This window comes from Sceloporus occidentalis, unplaced genomic scaffold, assembly GCF_023333645.1.
Source record: "Sceloporus occidentalis isolate IW3139 unplaced genomic scaffold, rSceOcc1.0.p SCAF_1, whole genome shotgun sequence".
Lineage (NCBI taxonomy): Eukaryota > Metazoa > Chordata > Lepidosauria > Squamata > Phrynosomatidae > Sceloporus > Sceloporus occidentalis.
The window spans coordinates 105,814,611-105,838,774 of NW_028316981.1; the positions used below are offsets into that span (position 1 = coordinate 105,814,611).

General features: G+C 43.0%; 1 protein-coding gene across 3 annotated transcripts in view; it reads right to left on the minus strand.

The window, feature by feature from the left end:
• The window catches only part of LOC149321925 (sideroflexin-1), a 39,282-nt gene extending 16,448 nt beyond the window's left edge, over positions 1-22,834 (minus strand). For 2 of the 3 annotated variants that reach the window (XM_089531521.1, XM_089531541.1), the window contains exons 1-7: positions 22,796-22,834; positions 10,871-11,051; positions 7,084-7,254; positions 6,185-6,283; positions 3,822-3,897; positions 2,501-2,586; positions 1,428-1,555 (exon numbers count right to left, since the gene is read on the minus strand). In XM_089531521.1, coding sequence (XP_089387647.1) covers positions 1,428-1,555; positions 2,501-2,586; positions 3,822-3,897; positions 6,185-6,283; positions 7,084-7,254; positions 10,871-11,034 — 724 coding nt within the window. In that variant the 5' untranslated portion in view covers positions 11,035-11,051; positions 22,796-22,834. The remainder of the gene's footprint in view (positions 1-1,427; positions 1,556-2,500; positions 2,587-3,821; positions 3,898-6,184; positions 6,284-7,083; positions 7,255-10,870; positions 11,052-22,795) is intronic. The other variant, XM_089531531.1, reaches the window with a different exon arrangement.
• Positions 22,835-24,164: the final 1,330 nt, after the last annotated feature.

The following is a 24,164-nucleotide window of genomic DNA, read 5'->3' on the forward strand; positions in this document are numbered from 1 at the left end:
AGATGGCATGGTTACCCTCATGAAGTGAGAATAGAAAATAGAGAAACATAAATAATTGAAGTCTTTATGTACACCCAACAATGCTTTTCTGGCAGTGGACTGGGCAACACTGGATATTGAATCCTGCCTTCCTAGAGACTATCATACAAGCCCCCAGTCTGCTCCAGAGTACTAGGGAAATCCTCCAGAGCACACCTGGGGCCCTTTCACACAGCACTATAATTCCACTATAAGCCCTGTGGTTGCATCCTATGGAATCATGGGGTTTGTAGTTTGGTCTGAGGCACCAGAGCTCCCTGGATGAGGGTCCCAAAGTCCCCTTCTCAAACTGCAAATATCAGGATTCAATAGGATGTTGCCATGGCAGTTAAAGTGGAATTACCATGCTGAAACTGCACCACTGTGCTAAAAATGTGTAGTGTCAAAGGGCCACTGGAATGTATGGGGGGGGGGTTACTGGGAGGGAGGAGAAGGGATATTATTATATTTTGTGGTAGTCTCATTGCAAAATGATACAGCCACCCTTCCAAAAAAAAATTCAAAGAGAAGTTTTAAAGTATATTGGACTATGAGCTAGAACTTTAGCTACAAGGATACAGACAGTGTGCATGTTGTGACTGCGTGCCTTCAAGTTGTTTCTGATTTATGACAACACTAACTCAAACCTGTCATGGAAATTTCTTGGCAATATTTGTTTGGAGAGAAGTTTGCCTTTGCCTTCCTAGGAGGCTGAGAGACTATGGCCGGTTACACACCGGCAGTTGGGACGTCCGCAGGACGTCCCATTTTAAAAAAGGGGTGTCTCTTCTAGACGCCCCTGGGTCTAATACGGACTGTGTCCGTACAATATGGCGCCGGCCCTTCTACATGGCCGGCGCCATATTGACGTACCGGACGCTGAGCGTCCGAACGTCGCGTGGCGCTAATGACATCACGAATGCGCCCTTGGTGCTTCGCGACATCATCAGTGCGCCGCGGAAAGAAGCTCCATTTTGGAGCTTCTTTTTTGCTCCGCGCGGCAGCCGCGCGGTGTGACTGCTACGGCTCCTGCACAGAGCAAGCAGCGGCAGCGGCAGACCGCCGCAAAGCGGCGGTCTGTAGCCCGCCTATGACTTGTCCAAGGTCATTCAGTTGGTTTCTATGGCTGAGCAGGGATTCAAACCCTGGTCTCCAGAGTCATAGTCCAATGTTCAAATTGCAATACCACACTGGCTCTCACATTGTGTGTACATTGGATTAATAAAGGAGAGCTATAAAGTTTCTCCACATCTTCTTGGATGGGTGAAACCAATAAAAAATCCATAGGCAAGGCAGCAATCAGTTATCTGGCAGTCTTCTTCAGAAAAATACAAAACTACAAGCAAAGTCCTTAGAAGACCATGATTTCATCATTACTCCTAAACACATTAGGCTTAAGTTGAACTAACCCATGCCTGGAGCAGCCATTAGGATCCTTGAGATAACCACCTGCACTATGGCCTGTTGAGCAGCTTTGGATGATTCGCCCAATCTGTTTCCATTTTCGTCTGTAATGGGAATACCATACTTTAGTTCCCTGTTGAGTTTAAAACAAAAACAAAAAGAAAACAAACAAAAGCTGAGCAATTACCATTTTTTTATTTTTAAGGATCATTTTTAAGCTATATTTTATTAGATTTTAAAATCACACTTAGCAATTCCATCTTATATCCCTTTCTCTAATCATTGCAATTCTTTAATTTTTCACAGTCCTTGCTCTTCTTTCAATAAGTCATTATATATTATCAACTTCTCTCACTGCCTTAAGGAGTATACTTTACTGTATCCATATTCAAACTTTTCATTTTCATCTTATCTAAAATTATAGCCATACATATTTTGCTAATAAATTCTGAACAATGATTATAGTTAAATATTACTTTGTATTATTTACACAGTCTTATCCGTTGGGAGGCTGATGCAAGTCTGGATTAACTATTTATGCCATATTTTTCTCCCTTGTGGGTTTAAAAAAAAAGACATCAGAAGAGATGGATGGTGCAAGGTTTGCCTGTCCAGATAATGGAGATCCTTTGTTCCAGTCACTTGCATGGGATGTGGTAGTGGAGAGCCTTATAAAATACAACTGGAAGTTAGGGAAAGAAGTCCTATCAGCCACTATTGTTTAGCAGTGTCCCCATGTATTTCACCCCTGGTTTATTTCCTTCCTCAATGGGAGGAGGAATGCCACAAAAATACCATGGGGAAAAATGCCATGGAAAGGGGTTGGCTTCTCCTCCACTCCCAGATTTTGTTCCTTCAGAGACCTGATCCCATGCAAACTAACAGGGCTAAATGAGTGACTGTATTAGCTTGCTGGAGTTGGGGTGGGAATCTGCAAGGAAAATTTGGCTGCAGTTCAGCTTTCAACCAAGCTTTCAGAAAATTCCAGAGCACTTTGACAACACTTCTACTAAGCCTACAGATAGTATCCATTCCCTGGGAGCTCTAAAAGATGTTACAAGCTATTCCTTTATCTTACCTTTGCCTCATTAATGGGATATTAATGCAGTTAGCAGCAGCAACAGCAGCAAAAGGAACAAAACGTCCTATAAGAGGTGAGACATGCTGTGAAAAAGGAGAGGACAGTTACTCGAAGATGGTAAGAGCTTGTATATTTCTTTTCCCCTCGATTCTTATCTTAAACTTTAATGAGTTACCACTGAGCAATAGTAGCTCTTCTTTTAAGACAAGCTGATTGGAAGAACATACTGTACAGCAAAACATCAGAGAATATATGTCACTGGAGCAAGTGTGTCTTGATAGCATTGATAAAAACCAGAGGTAGAGAACTTGCGGCCATCCAGATGCTGGTGGGACTTCCAATTCTCTTCTTGCTCAGCTAGTCTGGCCAGTAGTGAGTAACACCAACATCTGGAAGGCCATGGGTTCCTTGGTGCTGGTAGATAAATTTTTAAAAGTAATTTTTAAAATGTAGTTTCTCTGCTACAATTTATACTATGCAAAACAATAACAACCAAACAACAAAACTATAGGAATCCTCTGCTATCCTAGCCCAGTATGTAGGTTGTTTTTACAAAATGTGATTCCATTTAAAGAGCTATGTGATCCCTTTAAAAAGGAGCACATTTATTTAAAAATAGCTCCCTCATCTCAGAAAGCCTGTAGAAGCATGGCTATTTCAGTCTGTTGCAAGAAAGATAACATTGTCTTCTGGTTTGTTATAGGCCAATATAATTCCTTTGATGCAAGCTTTTGCAAACCAAACCACATGTCATCAGCTATATGAACTGAACAGCGACAATATACATGTATCAAGCACTCTGTGGGAAAGGCATTAAGGAACATCACTTGAGATGTAACAGTCAGTAATATTGACATCACTAGTTCAGAGAGATAATTTTTCTAGAGAATGACCTGTCTGTACTGATCTAATAAGCAGCACATTATTAGGTACTCCATCCCAAACAACAACAAAATATTCTTCACCCCAAACCCAGTACATAGTGAGCAAGTGAAAAAGGAGGAAAAAAGCTAGCTGCCTAATTCCTTTCTTCCAATATCTACTGTTGTGTGTACAGATGTACACAGGGTAGCTTTCTGTATGGAAGTATAAATGAGTCACTACTGAAACAAAGCAAAGATTAAATCACAAGGTATAATAAGCATATTGACAGGTAGGTTTTTGGTTATGTACGGTCATAAGAGTCAAATTAGTTTATAAGTGTCACAAGACCTTTCCTTAATCTTTTGATGCCTATACAAATCATTAACTATAAAGTTTATACAACAATCTAAACCCTTTCTGTCTCAAAACAAAGAAGAGGAAAGAATAGAAATACCTTTGTTAGTGCATTTAGTCCTAGAGCAGTTGCAACAGCACCTGTGGTGGCAGAAACATAGGCTGTTCCCAGCTGGCTAAAACAAAAATAAGAATGTGCACAATAATTGTGAGAGCTACATCTCACACGTTCACATCTTTAAACAGTAATTCTGTAATCATCATCCTGTTTACAATCCTGAGTTTTCTTTCCTTTGGCTTCAGAAAAAGATTTATGGTAGACATTTGAAGTTGGATAAAGCTTCCTTTTTTAAAGATGATTCAGTGGAAATATTCTGCTTAGTGAGGGCTGTCATCACACGGCTCATTGTCAAAGCACGTGGTGCAAATGCACATGGTCCCAGGCTCAGTCCTTGTTATCTCCAGTTTTATTACTTCATGGTTGGAGAACCACTGCCAGTAGGGGGCTAGATGGACCAATGATCTGTTGGTAGAAAGTGGCATATGACGTCTTAAATGTTCCCCTTATTTAGAAGTAAGGCAGAGTGTAGAGCCCCCACCTACTGTTGCCAGCATTCTCTGTAAAATGTTGGTTTGCCTTGTTTTTTCAGTCTTTTAGTACTATTTGTTCTTCTATTTGTGCTTGTAATAGATTTTTAAAAACTTTTTTTTACTCTGTTTTAATTTGTTGTAAGCCACCTTAGATATTATACTGGGCAAAAGGCTAGATACAAATTAAATATACACACATACATACCAAAGGGGTGACACTGGTGTAGCATACACTCCATCTTTTTACCCATGAAAACCAGGACATGTGTGGATAACCAACATCAAAGTGTGGTCAACATGGCAAAAATTTTAAAAGAGGAAGAAAATACACTTAGTCCTCTGTATCCGTGGATTGAAAATATATATATATATATATATATATATATATATATATATATATATAAAATGACACCATTTTACTATGCCATTGTATTTAATGGGATTGGAGCATCCACAGATTTTGGTATCCAGGGGGGTCCTGGAATAAAACCCCAGTGGATACCAAGGGCCCATTTTATAAGTAGTGGTTAAGTGCACAGTGTGTTTCTGTCTGAGTGAAGATTCAACCACATGTCATTTCTCTTTTCTGAAGCAACTGAAGTTAAGCTGAGGACAAAGGGAAAAACTGAGAGAAGAAAGAAACTGAGACATTTTAATAAGAGCTGAAAACGTTGGAGGACAGGGAATTAATTGGGACTGTTCCTGCCAAATTAGGGCAGTTGGAGGGTGTATGTATAGATTACCGTAGTGGCAGTGGAACTGAAATATGTGCCTTTTGTTAAATAAATAAATAATAAATAAAGCTTTTATTTATATACCGCGCCTTCCACAGATCAGGGCGGTTTACATAAAATTACAGTGCAAATACAATAGTTAAAAACAACACCATACAGTATACAAAAATAGAATAAAATAAAACCAACTAAACCCCAATAGCCCATCCTCATTGCCACGGAAGAGGAGGGAGGCCCGCAGGATTTTTTATGCGGGGAATGCTAGCTGGAAAAAAAAGGTTTTCAACTCCCTTTTAAATTGGGCCAGGGAGGTAATCGAGCGGAGCTCGGCGGGCAGCGTGTTCCAAAGGGCCGGGGCGGCGATGGAAAATGTCCGCCTTGCGACGGAGGTAAGCCTAGCCCCTGGCACCTTCAGTAATAGCTGCCCGGATGTTCTGAGGGTGCGGGACGGAATGTATGTTTTGTTACTTTTAACAAAACCATTCACATTTGTTCTATAAAACAGTGGTCGCATAGAAATTTTGTTTTTTTCTCCTCACCTATAATAAGTTTTTTTAATCCACAGTTTTGATCTCTAGAATGTCTGCATCAATATTATGAACTTTTAGGGACTGACTAAGTTGCAAAGGAGACTGAGTAATCTCCAATCATTTCCCTTAGAGGCAGAGAGATCACTTAATAGCCTAGGAAATAAGCCTGTTCTATTCATTTCATTTAGGTTTTGCTTTTCTAACAAGATGTTCAAGGCTTTTGTCAACACCATCCTGCCTCCATTATATTATAGTGATTGGAGCATTTTTTTTGAAACCCCCCAGATGTTCATGGATTAAACCCAATATCATGTATTCTGAAAATTTGCTTCAGAGGGTGTATATGATTGCTGAGGAGGAGCAATGCAAGGAAAAGGAGTCACCACCTCCTGGTCCTACTGATGGAAACAGTTTAATCAGGGGAATAACACAATGGATGCAACTACATGTTGCAAAATATTTAGGTCATTTGGTAAGGCAGCTCATATCTAGGTTTTGCATTAGATTTAAATCACAGAATCATAGAGTTGGAAGGGACTACAAGGGCCAGCTAGTCCACTCCTGAAATGTGCCCACCTAACCTTTGTCTATTAGTTTGATTACATTACCTGATGGTAATTGGAGCATCTCCACTCCTGTTTGTATAGTTTACAATAGCATTGAATGACTGGTTAATCCATTGCCAGAAGACCACAGCTGGAGTAGTTCTTAAAAGAAGAAAAATATAATTTAATATGCTTAAAACTGAAAGATGAATGCAATCAACCAGCAGACCATTCTTCATTCTCCCTCCAAAAAATTAATTTGTAGTGATACAGCAATTTAGAAGTTTTCAAAGGGATAGCCCTGTTAGCCTGCTACAGAATGAAAAGGAAAAAGGACGGGGGAAAGGGGGAAATCTAGCAGCACCATTTAGACTAGTTGATGTATTTTAGTGTGAGGTATGGTTCTAGTCTAGCAAAATATACAAGGATTTATGAGCCATTTTTAATTACAGTCACTATATATATATATATATATATATATATTACCTGGAGCAAATGCTAGATTCAGCCAAATATCTAATATTTTATCATCAGCACCCCACATATTGTGTCATTAGAGATCTCTGTCTAAATGACCTCATTTCTGTTCCCAGAACAACATTTGTACAAAGATAGGATTTTGAAAAGCTTATTTTTAGTGGCAAGATGAGAGATGGTTAAAAGGAGCTAAAAACTCAGATCACAGTAAATTCTAAGGTAAAATTCTAATTTAAAAATGAGGAAAATGTTGCAAAAAGCCAAACCTTAAATTTGAACTGTTTTATCTAACGTCCAAAGTTTAATCATACTTCAGCAGCAGTATTTAAAACATTTACAGTACAGAAACTACTTCTCAACTATGACATTAAAAATGCAAATCTTTGCTTATAATTTTGAAAGTTTTCTCCTCATTGAACAAGATAACTATTTTTGCACATTATGATTGCCTATTCCATACAAATGTTATTCATATGATTATTTACCTATAAAAAGTCATCATGCAGCCAGTAATAGTCATGTTCATAGGCACCTGAGCAGACATGCGACCAATCAAAACCATCTTTTCACCAGTATCTGGATGAAAGGCTGAATCATAGACATATTTTGCTCTCCACAGATCATCTTCTGTCAATCCAGAGGCCACAATACCTTGCCTTTGAATGAATAGAAATATGTGCAAATAATTAGTTATAAATATGATTCTGTATTTCATGTCCAAAATTAATGGATACTTCACAAAAAGGGCTGGCAACATTTTTAATACCATTGTAGAGCAGTTACTGTATACAGTCGACTGTAAATTGAGAAAGTTATGCCCAAAATTGACCCTAAAAACCTGGGTCAACTAATATACAAGTCAAATAAAAAATAATAATAAATAAATAAAACTTTTATTTATATCCCGCTTTTCTGTTACAAGACAATCAAAGCGGCTCACAACATATTAAAATCCACATTTACAAAATTATGTCCCAAATTCCCCCCCTTAAAACAGGATTAAACAAATTACAATTAAAACATCTATTAAAAACACAATAAAATACAGCGAGGACAGAGCAGTGGGCTGATACATGATGTGGGGGGCAGTCATTCTGTGGCCGGGCACTTTTATTCAGGAAAGGCCAGCCGGAAGAGATCCGTCTTGACAGCTTTTTTAAAGCTGTCTAAGCTGGCAATTTGACGGATCTCGTCTGGCAGACCCTTCCATAGTTTCGGAGCAATTGCAGAGAAGGTCCTCTGGGAGGTAGCAGTTAATCTGGTTTTTAAAGGCTGCAATAGATTCCTCCCAGAGGACCTGAGGGTGCGGGGTGGATTATATGGAAGCAGGCGATCCCTCAAAAAGGTTGGACCCAAGCCATGTAGGGCTTTAAAGGTTATAACCAACACCTTGTACTATGCCTGGAAACTAATAGTCAGCCAGTGAAGAGATTTTAAGATGGGTGTAATTCGATCACTCCTAGTTTTTCCGGCGACCAGCCTGGCTGCCATATTTTGCACTACTTGAAGTTTCTGGACTAGGCACAAGAGTAGCCCCATGTAGAGCGCATTACAAAAATCAAGTCGTGAGGTTACCAGTGAATGTACAACAGTTTCTAGGTCCTTTACTTCCAGGAAAGGGCGCAGCTGGCGTATCAGCCGGAGCTGATAGCAGGCGCTCCTGATTGTCGCATTCACCTGATTTCTCATGGGAAGCGATGGATCTAGGAGCACCCCCAGACTGCGAACACAGTCCTTTGTGGAGAGCGTGACTCCATCTAGGACTGGAGGTTGCAACCCTATACCTGGTTTGGGGGCCCCTACTGTAAGTACCTCTGTTTTGTCGGGATTCAGCTTGAGTTTGTTTTTCCTCATCCAGCCCATTACCACTTCAAGACACTGATTGAGGGGAGAAATGCCATCTGTTGTCATAGCTGCTGATCGGGACATGGGGAAATATATTTGGGTGTCATCAGCATACTGATAACACCCTGCCCTATGTCTGCAAATGATTTCTCCCAGCGGCTTCATATAAATGTTGAATAGCATCAGGGACAGTATGGCTCCTTGAGGGAAGCCACATTTAAGCTCCGTTTTTGAGGAGCGACTCTCCCCGAGCATCACCCTCTGGAATCTACCCGAGAGGAAGGACCGGAACCACTGGAGTGCAGTGCCACCGATTCCTAACTCTCTCAGGCATTCCAAGAGGATGTCATGATCTATTGTATCAAAGGCTGCTGAGAGGTCTAGAAGCACCAACAGGGTCACGCATCCTCTGTCAATGCCTAGATGAAGATCGTCAGCCAGAACAACCATGGCAGTCTCCACCCCATATCCTGTCCTGAAGCCGGTTTGAAATGGGTCTAGCTAATCGGTTTCATCTAAAATGGCTTGGAGTTGAAGGGCGACAGCCCTCTTGATCACCTTGCTCAAAAATGGCAGATGGGATACAGGCCTGTAGTTCTTCATATCCAGGGGGTCCAGGGAAGGTTTTTTCAGGAGCGGTCTAACAACCGGCTCCTTTAGGCAAGTTGGAACACAACCTTCCATAAGGGATGCATTGATGACATCTCTAAGAAATGCCCTCAAGGCATCACCCCCCTGGACGGCCAGCCATGATGGGCAGGGATCGAGGGGGCATGTCGTCTTCTTCACATTTCCAAGGATCTTGTCCACGTCATCGGTACTCACGAACTCAAACTGATCCAGTTTAACCTCAACAACGGGTTCACTGGACACCTCATAAGTCAATTCTGCTACAATCCCGGCATCCAGGTCGGCTCTTATCTGAGAGATTTTATCTGCGAAGCAGTTGTTAAAAGCATCACAGCAGGCTATTGTCGGGTTAAGTAAAGGATTCTGCACAGGTGGAACCTGTGTCAGCTGCCTTACCACCCTAAACAGCTCTGCTGGACAGGACTCCGCAGACGTGATACGTGCAGAGGAGAAAGATCTCTATAGGAACAAAGAAATTTCCTATGACGAGTTCTGTCAGATAAGAGTCGAGTGTCACGCCAGTCGCGCTCTAGTCATTGTTCAACCCACTTCATTTTCCTCAGATCTTCCGTATACCATGATTTACGATTAGGAGCGGGTTGGAAAGGACGCTTGGGAGCAATTGTGTCAATGGCCTTGGCGGTATCGGTGTTCCAGGTATTAACCAAAGCTTCAACAGAATCACCGGCATTACCAACCAAGGAACCCTCTAAGGCTTTCTGGAATCCAATTGGTTCTATTAACCTTCGAGGGCGGACCATTCTAATTGGTCCTCCACCCCCGACGAGGCAGAATGTGGCTCTTAGTTCAGCCTTGACCAGGAAATGATCCGTCCACGACAGTGCGGTGGTACTAGTTACCTCCGCCCACGGATATTCCTGCTCCGTACTAAAGACCGCATCGAGAGTATGACCTGTGCAATGCGTTGGCCCAGAAACCAATTGGGATAGGCCCATACCTGTCATGGAATCCATGAACTCCCGAGCCGCACCTGTTAAACTGGCCTTGAGTGGGAAGTTGAAGTCGCCCAGAATTATAAGTCTGGGTGACTCCAACAGCAACTCTGAGACCACCTGTGTCAGCTTGGATAGGGAGTCTGTTAGACAATGGGATGGACGGTATACTAACAGAATCCCTATACTATCCTTGGTTTTCAGACTGAGGTACATACACTCGAAGCGGTCAGTTTTCTGGATAGGTATCCTGGTCAAGGTGAGATTATCTCTGTGGACCAGAGCCACTCCGCCCCCTCGCCCACTTTCCCTTACCTGCTTACTGACAGAGTACCCGGCTGGGAGGGCTTGATTCCAGGTGATGGCACTGTCACCCCCCAGCCAGGTCTCTGTAAAACAAACCAGGTCGGCTTTCTTATCCACAAGGATGAGATGTGAAACAGTAATACAGCTCAGAAAGATCCTAAAAGAAGCATATCCCCTGATGTCTCTCTCCCCCTGCCTTGGTAGCAATTTCTGGAAGAGCTGCCAGGCAAAACTGTGCATTTGTATGTGTGCGTGTTAGGTGATTCACTTTTCAGTCTGATGGAAAACCCTTCTCTTACATCCTTCCTTCTCCCTATGGATCAGTCCTGCCCAGCAAGCACCAAATATTCCTCTAGTCCAAATCCAAGCTAGAGATTCTTCTAGACAAAACACTACACAATAGGGACAGATCATGGGGAAGAGGATGTAGTAGTCTAGGTACAGTTTTCTACTTCTGGCTGTGGGATTACTCCAATCATATTACTTATGACAACACTCACTTTAAGCCCTCAAGTGGAGTTAAAAATAAAAATCATACCTGTAGTCATGAACAATTTTTCTTGCTTTTTCCAGCTGTTCGTTGGATAACAAAATATTTCTAGGATCAGTCACAGTGAAGAAATGACTCGCTCGTCCAATAAATGTACTTTGATCCCAACGAGGTTCTTTGATATTGATGTCTAATGATATATCAGATGACATCTTTTCTCCCAAGAACACTGAATGAAAAATAGAGACAGATGTAGATTTCAGTTTCAGAGTTCTTGAGCGCCTCAGTTTCTCTGTATTTACAAATTCTGGTTCTCTGACACCAATCTCTGAACTCCTGTTAGGAGAAGAAAAAAACTTAGCTGTGCCCCTCTTAAGGAACCAGTGCTGAAGCAATGCTCACACTTCAGGCTCCATCAGCTTTCATGGGGCCAATAATAAAATAGAAGTACAACATCTGCAGAAACCCATATGCAAAAATATTCATGGAAAGAGGGGGAAGTGGGGTCCTGGCTGCTGGTCTTGTTTCCAAACCTTTTGTATCCGCTCTTTCTGGTATGTTTAAAATCCTGTTCTCATCTTCCTTCCACCACATCTGAGAATACTGTATGTGTGTGTGTGTGTGTGTGTGCGCGCGCGCGCTGAGTCAATGGACACACACACAGAAAGAGTATGAGATCAACTGAAACCGCCAAGGCTGAACCAAGGTATTTTTCTCTGAGACAGAACAGCAAATTGCACTTGCCATCTCCCCCTAGACCAGTGATGGTGAACCTTTTAGAGACCGAGTGCCCAAACTCAAGCATGCCTGTTCCTCCTCTTTCCCCTGCCCTCCCAGGCCTTCAACTGCCTCTCCTCCTCCTCTCTCCCACCCTTCCAGGAGACAGCTGAAATCCCAGGATGGTTGGGAGGAGGAGGAACAGGCGCATGCGTGTGCCCTCAAAAATGCCACAGTATCCAAAGCCGGAAAAGAAATCTCTAGCAAGAAAATGTGACAATTAAACAACTAGCATTTTGCTTTCTTTTCAAGAATCCCCTAAACTGCTGCTTAAGCTTCCCCCATCTAATGACATAGCCAATCCTGGCAATTCCATTTCCCTTCCTTGCAATGACTGAATGCATGGATGGAATGTGAGGCAGTGATACTCATCAGAAAAGATTAGCGGTAACTTTGAAAGTGTCCAGGTCAATTGATAGTATATCCCCTCATCATACTGTTAAATATTTATATAAAACTAATCATTTTTAACAAAGGGAGATACAGTAACAGAACATTTTCAAGGAGCAGAAATCCAGTATTAAAACCAACCAATCAAACTCCACTCAACATGTGAATTTATGGGTTAGATGGTCCTGAACTTTGTGTGGTGCATTTTTGTTTTTTTAAAAAGGAACTTTCCTCTTGACTGCCTTTGTAAGCATTCTGATTTGTGAAGGTCAAGCTTGCCCAATTAACATTCAGAAATTTGTTTATAGTTTTCTGTCAAGTTAATGAGTTGTTATGGAATGATGACAGTAAACTAGAGCTGCCTTTCATTTTCTACATGCTTTGGAACAGTATTAATTTATACAACATGACAATCTCCACTCAAGCAGGCTACAGAATTTGTAATCAGTGTATACAAATGGTTATTTACTGTAGATTATTAAGACTGAGAATCCAAGCTTACGTTGTCAGTAAAGTCACATTGTGGTTGTTATGTCTTAAATAAGAATATTGGATATTTTGACAGATGTTTTTCTGCATTACTGCTTCAAATTTCCAAGGTGGCTTGTTTTTGCAGTTTTTGAGGAATATGATTAGCATGGCTATGATTACTTCCAAAACAGCCATCAAGTATTTGTACAGAAATGAAAACAGTCTTCATTTTCAGATGTTTTTAGTTGCCAAATTCATTTTATAAATCAGCAATTGTTCCATCTAAGCCTCAAATGTTAGGGCTACTGGTGGGGGGGGGGGGCATTGCACATATGAGGGTGTGTATTCCAGCACACACACAACATGTGTAAAATGTTGTCGCTAAGCACATTCCCACCAAGTGGAATAATGATCTATAATCCAAGAGCTAGGTAGTTAGAATGCAAGTAATAGGATCATGTAATCTATGATTAGGATTTCAGCACAGTTGTTACCAGAAATCTGTTTCATGTGCTTTTCTTCCATTGTTCCTGTGATGTCAATGAAACTAATAAAGTATTTCTACTAAAAACCTGAGCCCATTTAATTTGTCAGAACCTTTTCAGAACAATTTCAGAACTGTTTCATTCTGATAAAATTATCAAATACATATATGAGTACTGTAAGGCAGGATGGGGAGATGATTATTTCCAGAGCCCCTACCAAGATGCTAGCTGAACTAGAACAGTGGTACTGAGTGGAAACACTATACTCCTTTTTGTACAATGTCATTCACCACTTTAAGCTTCCTTCAGAAAAGCAGAGTACAAATGCATACCAACATTACATTTCTCTTTTAAAATGTGTAGCTCATTTAATGTAGTAGATTTGTTACCAGGCATTCTTTAATTTTAAAAAAAATGGTACTGGGGGCAGAAATAACATGGAAAGAATGGGGATAGATTCCTATACCATGAAAGAAAAGGGCAGGTTAACATGTTTCAGCAGATCTTTACAGAATGCATGCAGGATGTCCTTTTCTTTCACCTGCTTCCACCCTTTTACTTATTTCTGTTTTGGTAGCCAAATGTTTAGATCTATAGTTTTTTTTTTTTTTTTTTTTTTTTTGGTGGCTATGTGGCTGTGTTCTGGAAGAGTTTATTTCTGATGTTTCACCAGCATCTGTGGTTCTCTGAAGATGCTAGCCAAATATGCTGGTGAAACATTAGGAATAAATTATTCTAGAACACGGCCACATAGCCCCAAAACCTTACAAAAACCTATGGTTTCCAGCTGTGAAAGCCTTCAACTTCACATTTAGATGTATGGTTTTTTTTTTTAACATGCCAGGGATAATGGGTGAGACAGGGATATCTGCATTCTGCTTTTCTCTGTTTTGCTGTTCACATATTCTCAATTAGGAGTTCTGGTGTTATCTTGCCTACTGTACGTGGGCACACACAGAGTTACAATAAGATTGGTTAATATAGAATTACATTATTTTCCAGCTCAAATTTTATTGCATTGTTTACTGCAGACATGCTACTGCAGCTTGACACTAAAAGTCTACATTTCTCCAGCCCACCTTCACCATCTTCCAAATGTCAATGCTGCTAAAAATAATTCCAGCTAGAAGGTGGGGTTTGTGGGTACAAAAAAACTTTGCAAAAGTAAGCTTCTTTGTCAGAGGTTTTGTTAACTTAGGCATGCCTGTATATATATTATTGTTCAAAAGAGCAAGGAAGATGCTGGTGGGAAGCAGACTGTTGTGCCAGAAAATGTTTACCACAAATTCTTCCTCTCCAGATATTGTTGTACTTCAGCTTCCTAAAGTCCTGGCTAGTATGGCTAATAAGAATGAATCAAGGAATCAGGAGCAGTTACAGAAAGTATCTACTCACTCTTAATAGAAAGACCTGCTCATATGCAACAATACAGCTGGACATATGATAAAAGTGGGGCAAGATGTCACAAGGCATCCAATGAATGGCCTTCTCAGCCTTAAAGGCTTCCCATGACATCTGATTTTCTGGTTGTGAAAAACTCTGCTTGTAACTCCTTTGTGGATGTATCCATTTATGAAACACTTTGTAAAAATACAATGTAATGACTCTTTAACAGACAGACAGCAACCCCCCCCCCGCCCCTGCTCAAGTTGTCTATAGGATTGACAAGAAATCTGACATACAGACTTTGTAGGCATGTCACACTGTATCTTCTCTAAAGCAGCATATGGTACAATTTCTTCCCGTGTAATTAGCACACAACTCTACAATAGGAATGCCAATGTATTTTACTCTTCTTATTGTCCCATGGTCTCATCCCATGCAATAGTAGTAGTGGGAAAGGGTTTATATGATATAGCAATTTAAATGTATAATTTTAATTTTGCCGGTTGTTTATGTCACAACTATTATCATTACATTTAGTGATAAACAGGAATTACAATTTATGAGAAACATTAGTACAAAAAACATTGCTAAAGATTATGTATGGTGCAGGATGAGAGGAGGCCAATGGGGGGTGGCAACACCACAAATTACCACAACAGGTGATGCCAGCTTCACTGAATTGCACCTTTATAGTAAACGTCTGTGTGAGAATGCATCCTCATACAAGCTTCCCTGTGGAAATGATGTCCACTTGCAGGACACTGCTGGTACATCAAAAGGCATGGTTTTCAGCAATAAAACAATCCATGATTAGGGTTGAAGATATTGAAGCTCTACCTGCTTCAGCTCCCAATTTCAGGCCGTAGTGGTATTGTACAAGAAAATCAAATAAATGCACTTGGGTTGTAAATATCATTGCTACTCTGAAATGACATTTGCTTACAAATGCCTGTTCAGCTGCCTATGGATATAAGAGCCTAAACATTTAGGATGACTAAACTGTTCACAAAACTGGCACCTATCAATAATAAGTATTAGCACTGACATCACTATCTGTTCAAAGTGTTTCGCAGACCTTTGTCCAAGACCAAAATCTAGTTATAAACATAAATTCCACTGTTCTGGATACCAATGGCAAAACTAATGATACTTCTGTTATAAGTTAAACAATGACAATATTTTCTGAAACACCCACTGTTTTTCCTCTGCCCCTTGCTTTTCTTTTTCTGACCCCGGACTATTGTGATTTGATTGTTTTTGCCCTTGACATGTGTATTTTCTCCTGATTCCTGTTCCCATTTCATGTAGTAATGTTTTAACTTTTATATTGTAATTGTTTTACTTTGTATTGTAATTGCTTTTAACTTTTGTAAGCCGCCTTGATCATTTTTTGGAAAGGCGGGGTAGAAATAAAATTTATTATTATTATTATTATTATTATTATTATTATTATGATCTCTTAGGGTAGTGGCCCTCAATGTTTTTGGGGCTACTGCCCTTTTCCCTCATGAATGACAACCCTAGTGCCCCCTCCCCAACATATATTTCTTGATATTAGGTCTATTGTTGTATTGCACATTCAAAACAACCAAGCTCAGTTGCTGCTCCTTTTGCAAACTGGTCCCCCTGGGAGCAGCAACCAAGCAGCAGGCTGAGTAGTGTCTGAGAAGCCTCTTGCCCATATTGACCTTGTTGCAGAGGCATCACTAGGGGGCATGGGGGGTGCGGGCTGCAAAAGGTGACACCATAAGTGGGGTGATAGCATGACTACCACCTTAGCAATCCCACTCTTGCAATCCAACTCTTGGAAGAAATAAGGCATAGCATTAATGTACCTTGTAAGACATGAGGAGCTCAGTAGAAGAGAAAGTGTGGTCAGAAAGTGGGGCAATTTAGGCCTCTCCTTTCTCTGCCCACTGAATTTCAAACACACTCTGAGAGAAGAGGAGGAGACAGGGCAGGAGTTTCTGGGTTCCTCCATCCATCTAGTATGGCCTGGCCCCATCTGTGAGAGAGGTAGAAGCAGGCAAGAGAATCAGGGAGTGAGTGTGAGGAAGGCTGCTACCTCTTGTTGAAATAACAGCCTCCAGCTTCATGAGTAAGGTGCAGGAGGAATTCAGGGATTCTTCCTCTTCTTCACTCGGGAAGCAGAAGGTTGTTGTGTTCTGCTTCCTGCTTTGGAAGCTAGAGGCAGCATTCTTCCATTGATGCACCAACTTCCTGCTTTGGGAGTTCAGAGGAGGAAGAATCCCTGGATTCTTTCTGCACCCCACTCCCAAAGCTGGAGGCTGCTGTCTCCCATTCTAACAATAGCCTTCTGTTTTGACAGTAAAAAGGAGGAAGAATCTCTGGATTCCTTCTGCACCCCACTCAGGAAGTCTTTTGTGTGAATGGGGGATAGCATCCTCCAGCTTAAGGAGATGGGAGGATGAAGAAATTGTTTAAGAATTATTTGTGTCACAACTATTGCCATTTCTTTCAGTGATATACAGAATAATTAAGGTGCAACATTAGTAAAAAAAATCATTACTAAGTATTCTGTATGGTCTGGTAGGGGCGGAGGTTAAGGGTGTGTGTGACTCCATGAGTTCTCACACCAGGTGATACCAATCCTAATGATGCCACTACATAGCTTCTTTTACAACCTTTGCTCTCCACCTGTCCAATCCAGAGAGTAGAAACAGCAGCACAACTCTGACCTGCCAGCCAAGTCGTGGCAAAGCTCACAAAGCTTAAGCAGGGTCCCAAATTTGAAAGCTCCTGTTTGCTGCCACTTCTCCCTTGCTGCAACATGCTCTAACACCTCACTCCAGTCAGTCAGTCTGTCCCAAAATGGTGCTCCTCCAAGCCATGGAAGTGATGCCTACACCCAAGCCTTGCAAGAACTTCCCAATTGCCACTACAGTGGACCTCCCTTATATGTGGATTTGCCATGCGGGGATTTGAGCATCCGCGGATGGCAAACCCATATTGTCCCCATTGATGGCATGCGTGCATGCACCCACACCGCTATTGGAGACAAAAGTCCCTTACCTCCCCTCCTCTCCTCCCTTCCTATTTCCTTCCCTTCTTCCCTTCTTCCTTCCTTCCCTCCCTGCTTACCTCCTGCTGCTGCCACCATGGAATGGCCGGGTGACGGTGTTGGAGGTCTTGAAGGCCTCTGGCGCTGCTACTCCACCTCCTCCTCACCACCTCGGCCTCCTCGCCACCACCGCCATTATCGCAGAAGGGACGGGTGGTGGCATGGAGGCCTCTTGGCTTCCAGCAACACCACTCAGTCTTTCCCATGGTGGCGGCAGCAGGGAAACCAAGGTGGTGGAGGTTGAGGCAGTGAGGAGGCCGAGTGGTGGTGCTGGAGGCCTTGAAGACCTCTGGCGTTGCTGCTCTACTTCCTCGCCGTCGCGGAAGGGCTGGGTGCTGGAGGCCTCTTGGCCTACAACACCACCACCCAGCCTTTCCGCAGAGGTGGTGAGGAGGCAGAGCAGCAGCGCCAGCCCAGAAGCCTTCAAGTCTTCCACCACCGCCACCCAGCCTCCTTGCACCTCAGCCTCCAGCACCACCACCCAGCCCTTTCACGGTGGCGATGGCAGTGAGGAGGCCAAGGCAGCGAGGAGGCCAGGTGGTGGTGTTGGAGGCCAAGCATCGCCCTCCTCACCGCTGCCACCATGGTGAAAGGGCTGAGTGGCAGCCTGGAGGGCTCTTGGCCTCCAGCACCACCACCTGGCCTTTCTGCAGCAGCGGTGAGGAGGCGGAGCAGCAGCGCCAGAGACCTTCAAGGCCTCCAGCACTGCCACCCGGCCTCCTCACCTCCGTCGGCTTGGCCTCCGTGCCGCCACCACTGCAGAAGGGCCAACACCACCACTCGGCCTTTCCTGCGGCAAAGAGGCTGAGGCTCAGCCTCCAGCACCACCATGCAGCCCTTCCATGGCGGCGGCGAGGAGGAGATGGAGTAGCAGTGCCAGAAGCCTTCAAGGCCTCCAACACCGCCACCTGGCCTTTCCGTGGCAGTGGCAGCAGGAGATAAGCAGGGAGGGAGGCAGAGAGGGAAGGAATGAAGGAAGGAGGGAGGGGAAGAAGGGAGGGAAAGAGGAAGGGAAGAGAGGAGGGAAAGGGAGGGACATTTGTCCCCAATGGCAGCACGCATCCAAGCACACCGTCATTGGGGACAATGGGACTTGAGCACATGCAGATTTTGGTATGCATGGGGGGTCTGGAATGGATCCCCGCATATACCAAGGGCCTACTGTACTAGCAAAAGAAGTGGCTAAGGAAGTAAACCTGTGTGGGGAGGTGAAAAGTGGGAGACACCACCACATGTAGCCATCAGCAAGGCTGTGTGGTGGTTTTAAGGAAGCCTGAAAAGAAGTTTAATGTAGCCCTCATCCCCACCATGATCCTAAAGTTCTCTGGTTCCCCTTGTCTTTTGTGACCACCAATACTTTAACTGAAAGCCCCCCTGCTGCCCACTTTCCCCCTCACTGCCCCTCTGGATCTTTCCATTGCCCTTAGGTGATGGTGCACTGCCTATTTTGGGAATTACTGCCTTAGGGTATTTCATTTTGTGCTATGTTAACATGCTCTCCAATTAACAACAATTTGATTCACTTTGCTAATTTGAATCTTTACATCAGAAGTGAGGAAGTTGTAATCTCCAGATGTTGAACTGCAACTTCCATCATCCGTGTCAGCATGGCCAGTGCTTAAGGATGATGGGATTTGGAATGAAGAGCTCCTTGTTCTGGCTTTATATACAATTGTCTATATTTCTTCCATTTCATTTCTATCTGGTCCCTATCTCCCCATGCCATAGTCACAATAGATCTGTTAGCCGTAAAGGTATTATGGCAGTTTGTTTTTTGCAATAAATCATGTTCACCATTTGTCAATATCTTTGACAAAGTCGTATATATAAACCTGCTTAATCTGCCTGCTGTTCCATCCATCTTTAGTATTGTCCTTATTAAAAAGCCATTTTACACTAAGAGCACAGAAATTTTGCCTCTCCTATTAATAATTAAAATGTTGCATTATGGACCCTGTTACTGGATTGCCAGGCTTCCCATATGGAGCCTGTCAAACATATTTTAGATTAACCAGCTGCAGTGTACAACAAGCAACGTACCACTGTGTATCAAATGAATACTGGCTCTTTAACATATCTAATGTTACTGGACTTGTTAAGGCATTTATTAGTACCAAGGCATTTTAAAACGGTTCCAAGTGTGCTATCCAAAGGTCAAACCTTGGAGTTAACATTAATAACTGTCAGGAAGTTATTATGAATGTACTCCAGAACTACACCGATTATTTGTATGAATCAACAGGGAGAAAATTTAAGTAGTTAAGCACACCACTAACATGAAATGCACTCACTGTTCTGGCCTAAAGAATGGATTAAATAACACTGGAAAACTGAATGTAATAACCACAAAAATCATGCATCACCTTCCACAAGAAACAAGAAGAAACTATTCTTTCTTTTTGTGTGACAATTTTGGAAACAACACTATCCAGAACTTCAAAGATTTCAGACTTCATAGTTCAATTGTTCTGTGTGTAGACTCTTCCCAAAGTCCCTATCTGAGAGAGACAGAGGTGCATCTGATAGCTGAGAGCTGGGACTGACGCAACACATCAATCAAACGAGAGGGCAGTGTTGCCATGTTTTACTTCCACTTCTTGTACTGGCATTTATCTGCACTGTCAGGTTTGTCTGCAATATCGACTTTCCCACAATGCGCCAGGAGAAGCAGATCGACCAGTGTGGGCAACGTGTGTGTGTGTGTGGGGGGGGGGGGGCAGTCTGAAACCTCAACACAGCAAGATACATTTCTATGTGGATGTGTCTGGGGGAAAATAAGTCCTGATGTAACCTAGCAACAATAACAAAAAAAATTACAGCTTGTGGTTAAGGCTTATTGTTGAGACAGCCGCGGCATCTGAGCAGCCATCTTTGACGTGTAACTTAGCCGAGGATTTCATCATGCCATGCTGAAGCCACTTCCAGATGTTAAACGAGATTTACAGACCCAACTGCCAATGCAGCAGCTTCTAGCCCTCTTGGTCCCAGACTCTGCAATGCCTCATTCTCTTCCCAAAGCTCCCTGTTCCTGCCCTAAAGAGAGAGAGAAGCCACTTTACAGATCTCTTTATGTGTTTCATTCCCTGACTGAAAGTGCTAGGTTTTTGGGAGAACAATGGTGCCCTCCCTCTTTCTACTTGGGGAAAACCCATTGATTTTTTTTTAAAAAAACCAAGCCCCTGAAACCTACAGACTTTGGTGAATGACCTCATTTGAACTACACCCTCTGCACACCTTACATTTAACACACACACACACACACACACACACACACAATCTGAGGAGACAGAAAAGCCAGCATGAGGTAATGATGCGAGTGTTGGACTATGACTCTGGAGACCAGGGACTGAATCCTAGCTCAGTCATGGAAACCCACTGAATAACCATGGGCAAGTCACAAACTCTTAGCCTCCGAGGATGACAATGGCAAACCCCCTCTGAAGAAACATGCCAAGAAAACCCCACAATAGGATCACCATAAGTCAGAAATGAATTGAAGGCACACAACAACTACAGTCCTAATGAATACACACACCCTTCCCCACATTATTACAGGCCAGTTTAGAAACCCCCAAATTCCTTTGGTCTCCTCCTGTGCTGTCCATATCCTTGAAGAAGATTACTCTGGCCAAGGTGTTTTCTGGGCTTCCCAGAAATACACAGAAGAGCCAGATAAACAAGACACCATATGCCTTTGCTACTTGGGCTCTTAGGAGGAAGGCTGCTCTCCACTCTCCTTGTCCAAGCTAGGATTCCCAGTGATCATCACCAGTGATTTTTCTTTTTAGGGGGGCAAAAAATGCTCTGTAGGTAGGGCTGCCATAATTGTCCACTTTTACCAGGGACAAAATGTAGGACAAATTCAAGACCAAACTGTAGGGCAACTGCAGGACAAAACTCAGCTCAAAATGTAGGACATTTAAGGTCCACCATTTTTCTTCAATGTCCTACATTTTGGGCTGAGTTTTGTCCTGCAGTTGTCCTACAGTTTGGTCTTGAATTTGTTCCACATTTTGTCCCTGGTAAAAGTGGACAATTATGGCAACCCTATCTGTAGGGAAACAGGAGTCTTGCAGAAGTGGAAGGGGGGCAGAGGTTGAGGTCTATGGGGGACACCTGGGTCACATAGCTCTAGAAATCCCAGGGTCTAGGATGGGCACTAAGGCAAAGGGCCACCTTAGAAGGTGCTTTTATGGGGGAGGTCTGGACCAGGGTGACCAGATGTCCTCCTCACCACAAAGGAGGACCAGTCACTGCAAAAAGGAGGACCTTCCAGGGAAATGGAGGACACGACCACAGAAAAGCTGTCAGTGTCGAGGCACACTGCTTAGTCCTGCTCAAGATGGAGGACCTTTTGGTATCCCTCTTGAACAGAAGAAGGTGGAAATGGAGAAAAGGCAAAGGAGGACCTCCAGGGTGACCAAGTATCATACCTCAAAGGAGGACAAGAAAAATGGAAGCTAAAAACATATCAGTGTTAAATACACGCTTCTTAGTCCTGCTCAAAATGGAAGACCTTTTGGGATTCCTCCTGGGTGGACCAGGCATCCTCTTTTTTTCCAGGACACGTCCTCCATGTCAGCCTTCTCAGGGTAACCAGGGAATCCTCATAATTGCAAAGGAGGACAAGGCATCGCAAAATGGAGGACGTTCCAGAATAATAATAATAATAATAATAATAATAATAAATTTTACTTTTATCCTGCTCCTCTGAATGAGGGAAGCGGCTTGCATTAAAACAAACCGATAAAGTACAAGATCAATACAATGCCATATAATAACATGATAACCGTCCCCCTCCCATCAGTAATAATAAAACACAGTTACATTATCAGTTATTAAAACAACCATTAACAATTAAATAAATAAACAATGATTAAAATGACCACAGAGAAGCTGAAAACATTCATGGCAATGTTAAAATACATGCTTCTTAGTCCTGCTCAAAATTTTATTTATTTATTTATTATTTTAAAAAACATTTTATTAAAATTATTTTATTTTATTTATTTTATTAATTTTGATTATTTTGTTTATGTTTATTTATTTAAAATAAATATTTATTTTACATCCTGGAGGACACCTTGGGGGATTCCTCCTGGACAGAAGGTTGGGACGGAGGGCAGGTCCTGGTGATGGGGGGGAAAAGAGGACGCCTGGTCACCCTGAGTCCAGGAGGGACCCCCAAAGTTCCTCCATTTTGAGCAGGACTAAGGAGCATGCATTTCACACTGATAGGAATGTGTTTAGCTTTTGCGTGGTCATGGCTGACCTTATTTCCCCCCTCCCCTTTCCCCTGACATGTCCTCCATTCTGCAGTGGCTTGTCCTCCTTTGAGGTTATCACAAGGCTAAGGGAGACCTGGGGCAGGAGGCTACTCACGCTGCTGCTGCTGCTGCTGCTGCTGCCTCCTGCTCTTGAAGGCTGGGAAGCCGCCGGAAGAAATGCAGCCAGCCACCAGCCAGCCGCCCAGAAAGGCGAAAGAGGCCCCAGTGGGAGGGACCCAGTGTCCGGACCGCCCCCACCCCCGAAGGGAGGGCACCAAGGAGGAGGGGAGGGGAGGGGAGGGGAGGGGCCCACAGGTGAGGCAGCTGCAAGCACTACTCCCTTAAGGGACCCTCTGCTCTCCCCGCCCCCCTGCTGAAGCACCTCCAGAAGGATAAGGGAAGGCAGCCCCCTTCTTGCTTCCTCCTATGGCTGCTTGGGTCCCAGGCTTTCCTCCTCCAGATGTTTTGGACTTCAGCTCCCAGAGTTCCTCACCGCTGGCCGAGCTGGCTAAGGCTTCTGGGAGTTGAAGTCCAACCCCCCCCCCCCCAAAAGACCAAGTATATCCAGAGATATAGTCGTGTTTGTAGTCTGTGGAACCAGTATGTAGAGAGACCTTGTAGCACTTTTGAGACTCACTGAAAGAAAGGCGTTGGCAGCATGAGCTTTCCTAGACTTAAGTCCAAATGCATCTGAGGAAGTAGACTTAAGTCTACTAAAGTTCATGCTGCCAATGTCTTTCTTTCAGTTAGGGCCTGAACAGACAGGCCAAAATAAAGCTGCTTTAGGTCACTTTGGAGGTGTGCTGTTTAAGTGACACATGCATCTGAAGAGGCCAGGAGCAGTGCCAAAGCTGTGCTCCAGTCCTTAGGACTGGAGCATGGCTTTGGCGCAGCTTCCAGTCTCTTATGACGCATGCAGCATTTAAACAGTATACCTCCAAAGTGACCCGAAACAGCTTTATTTTGGCCTGTCTGTTTGGGCCCTTAAGGTACTTCCTCAGATGCATCTGGACTTCAGTCTATGAAAGCTCATGCTGCCAGCGCCTTTCTTTCAGTGAGTCTCAAAGGTGCTACAAGATGGACTAGGACTCTTGAGAACAGGGTTCGAATCAGCCATGAAAACCCATTGGGTGACCTTATTTATTTTATTTTATTTTTATGTTTTTATTCTCAGCCTCAGAGGATGGCAATGGCAACCCCCTCCCCTCATGAAGAAACTTGGCAAGAAAACCCCATGATAGGTTCATAAGTCAGAAATGACTTGAAGGCAGACAACAACAACAACAACGACAACAACAACCAATAACATCCTAAATCCACCAAACAATTATACCTTTATGAGGATAACAAAAATGTACAATATACAGGTTGCAAGCTTTTGACGCTCCACTGGTTTCTTCATCTTGGAAAGATGTTAAAAACCATACAGGACGGGAAAAAAATTAAAATTTTAGACTTAGGCCTAGATTTTGTTGTTGCTGTTC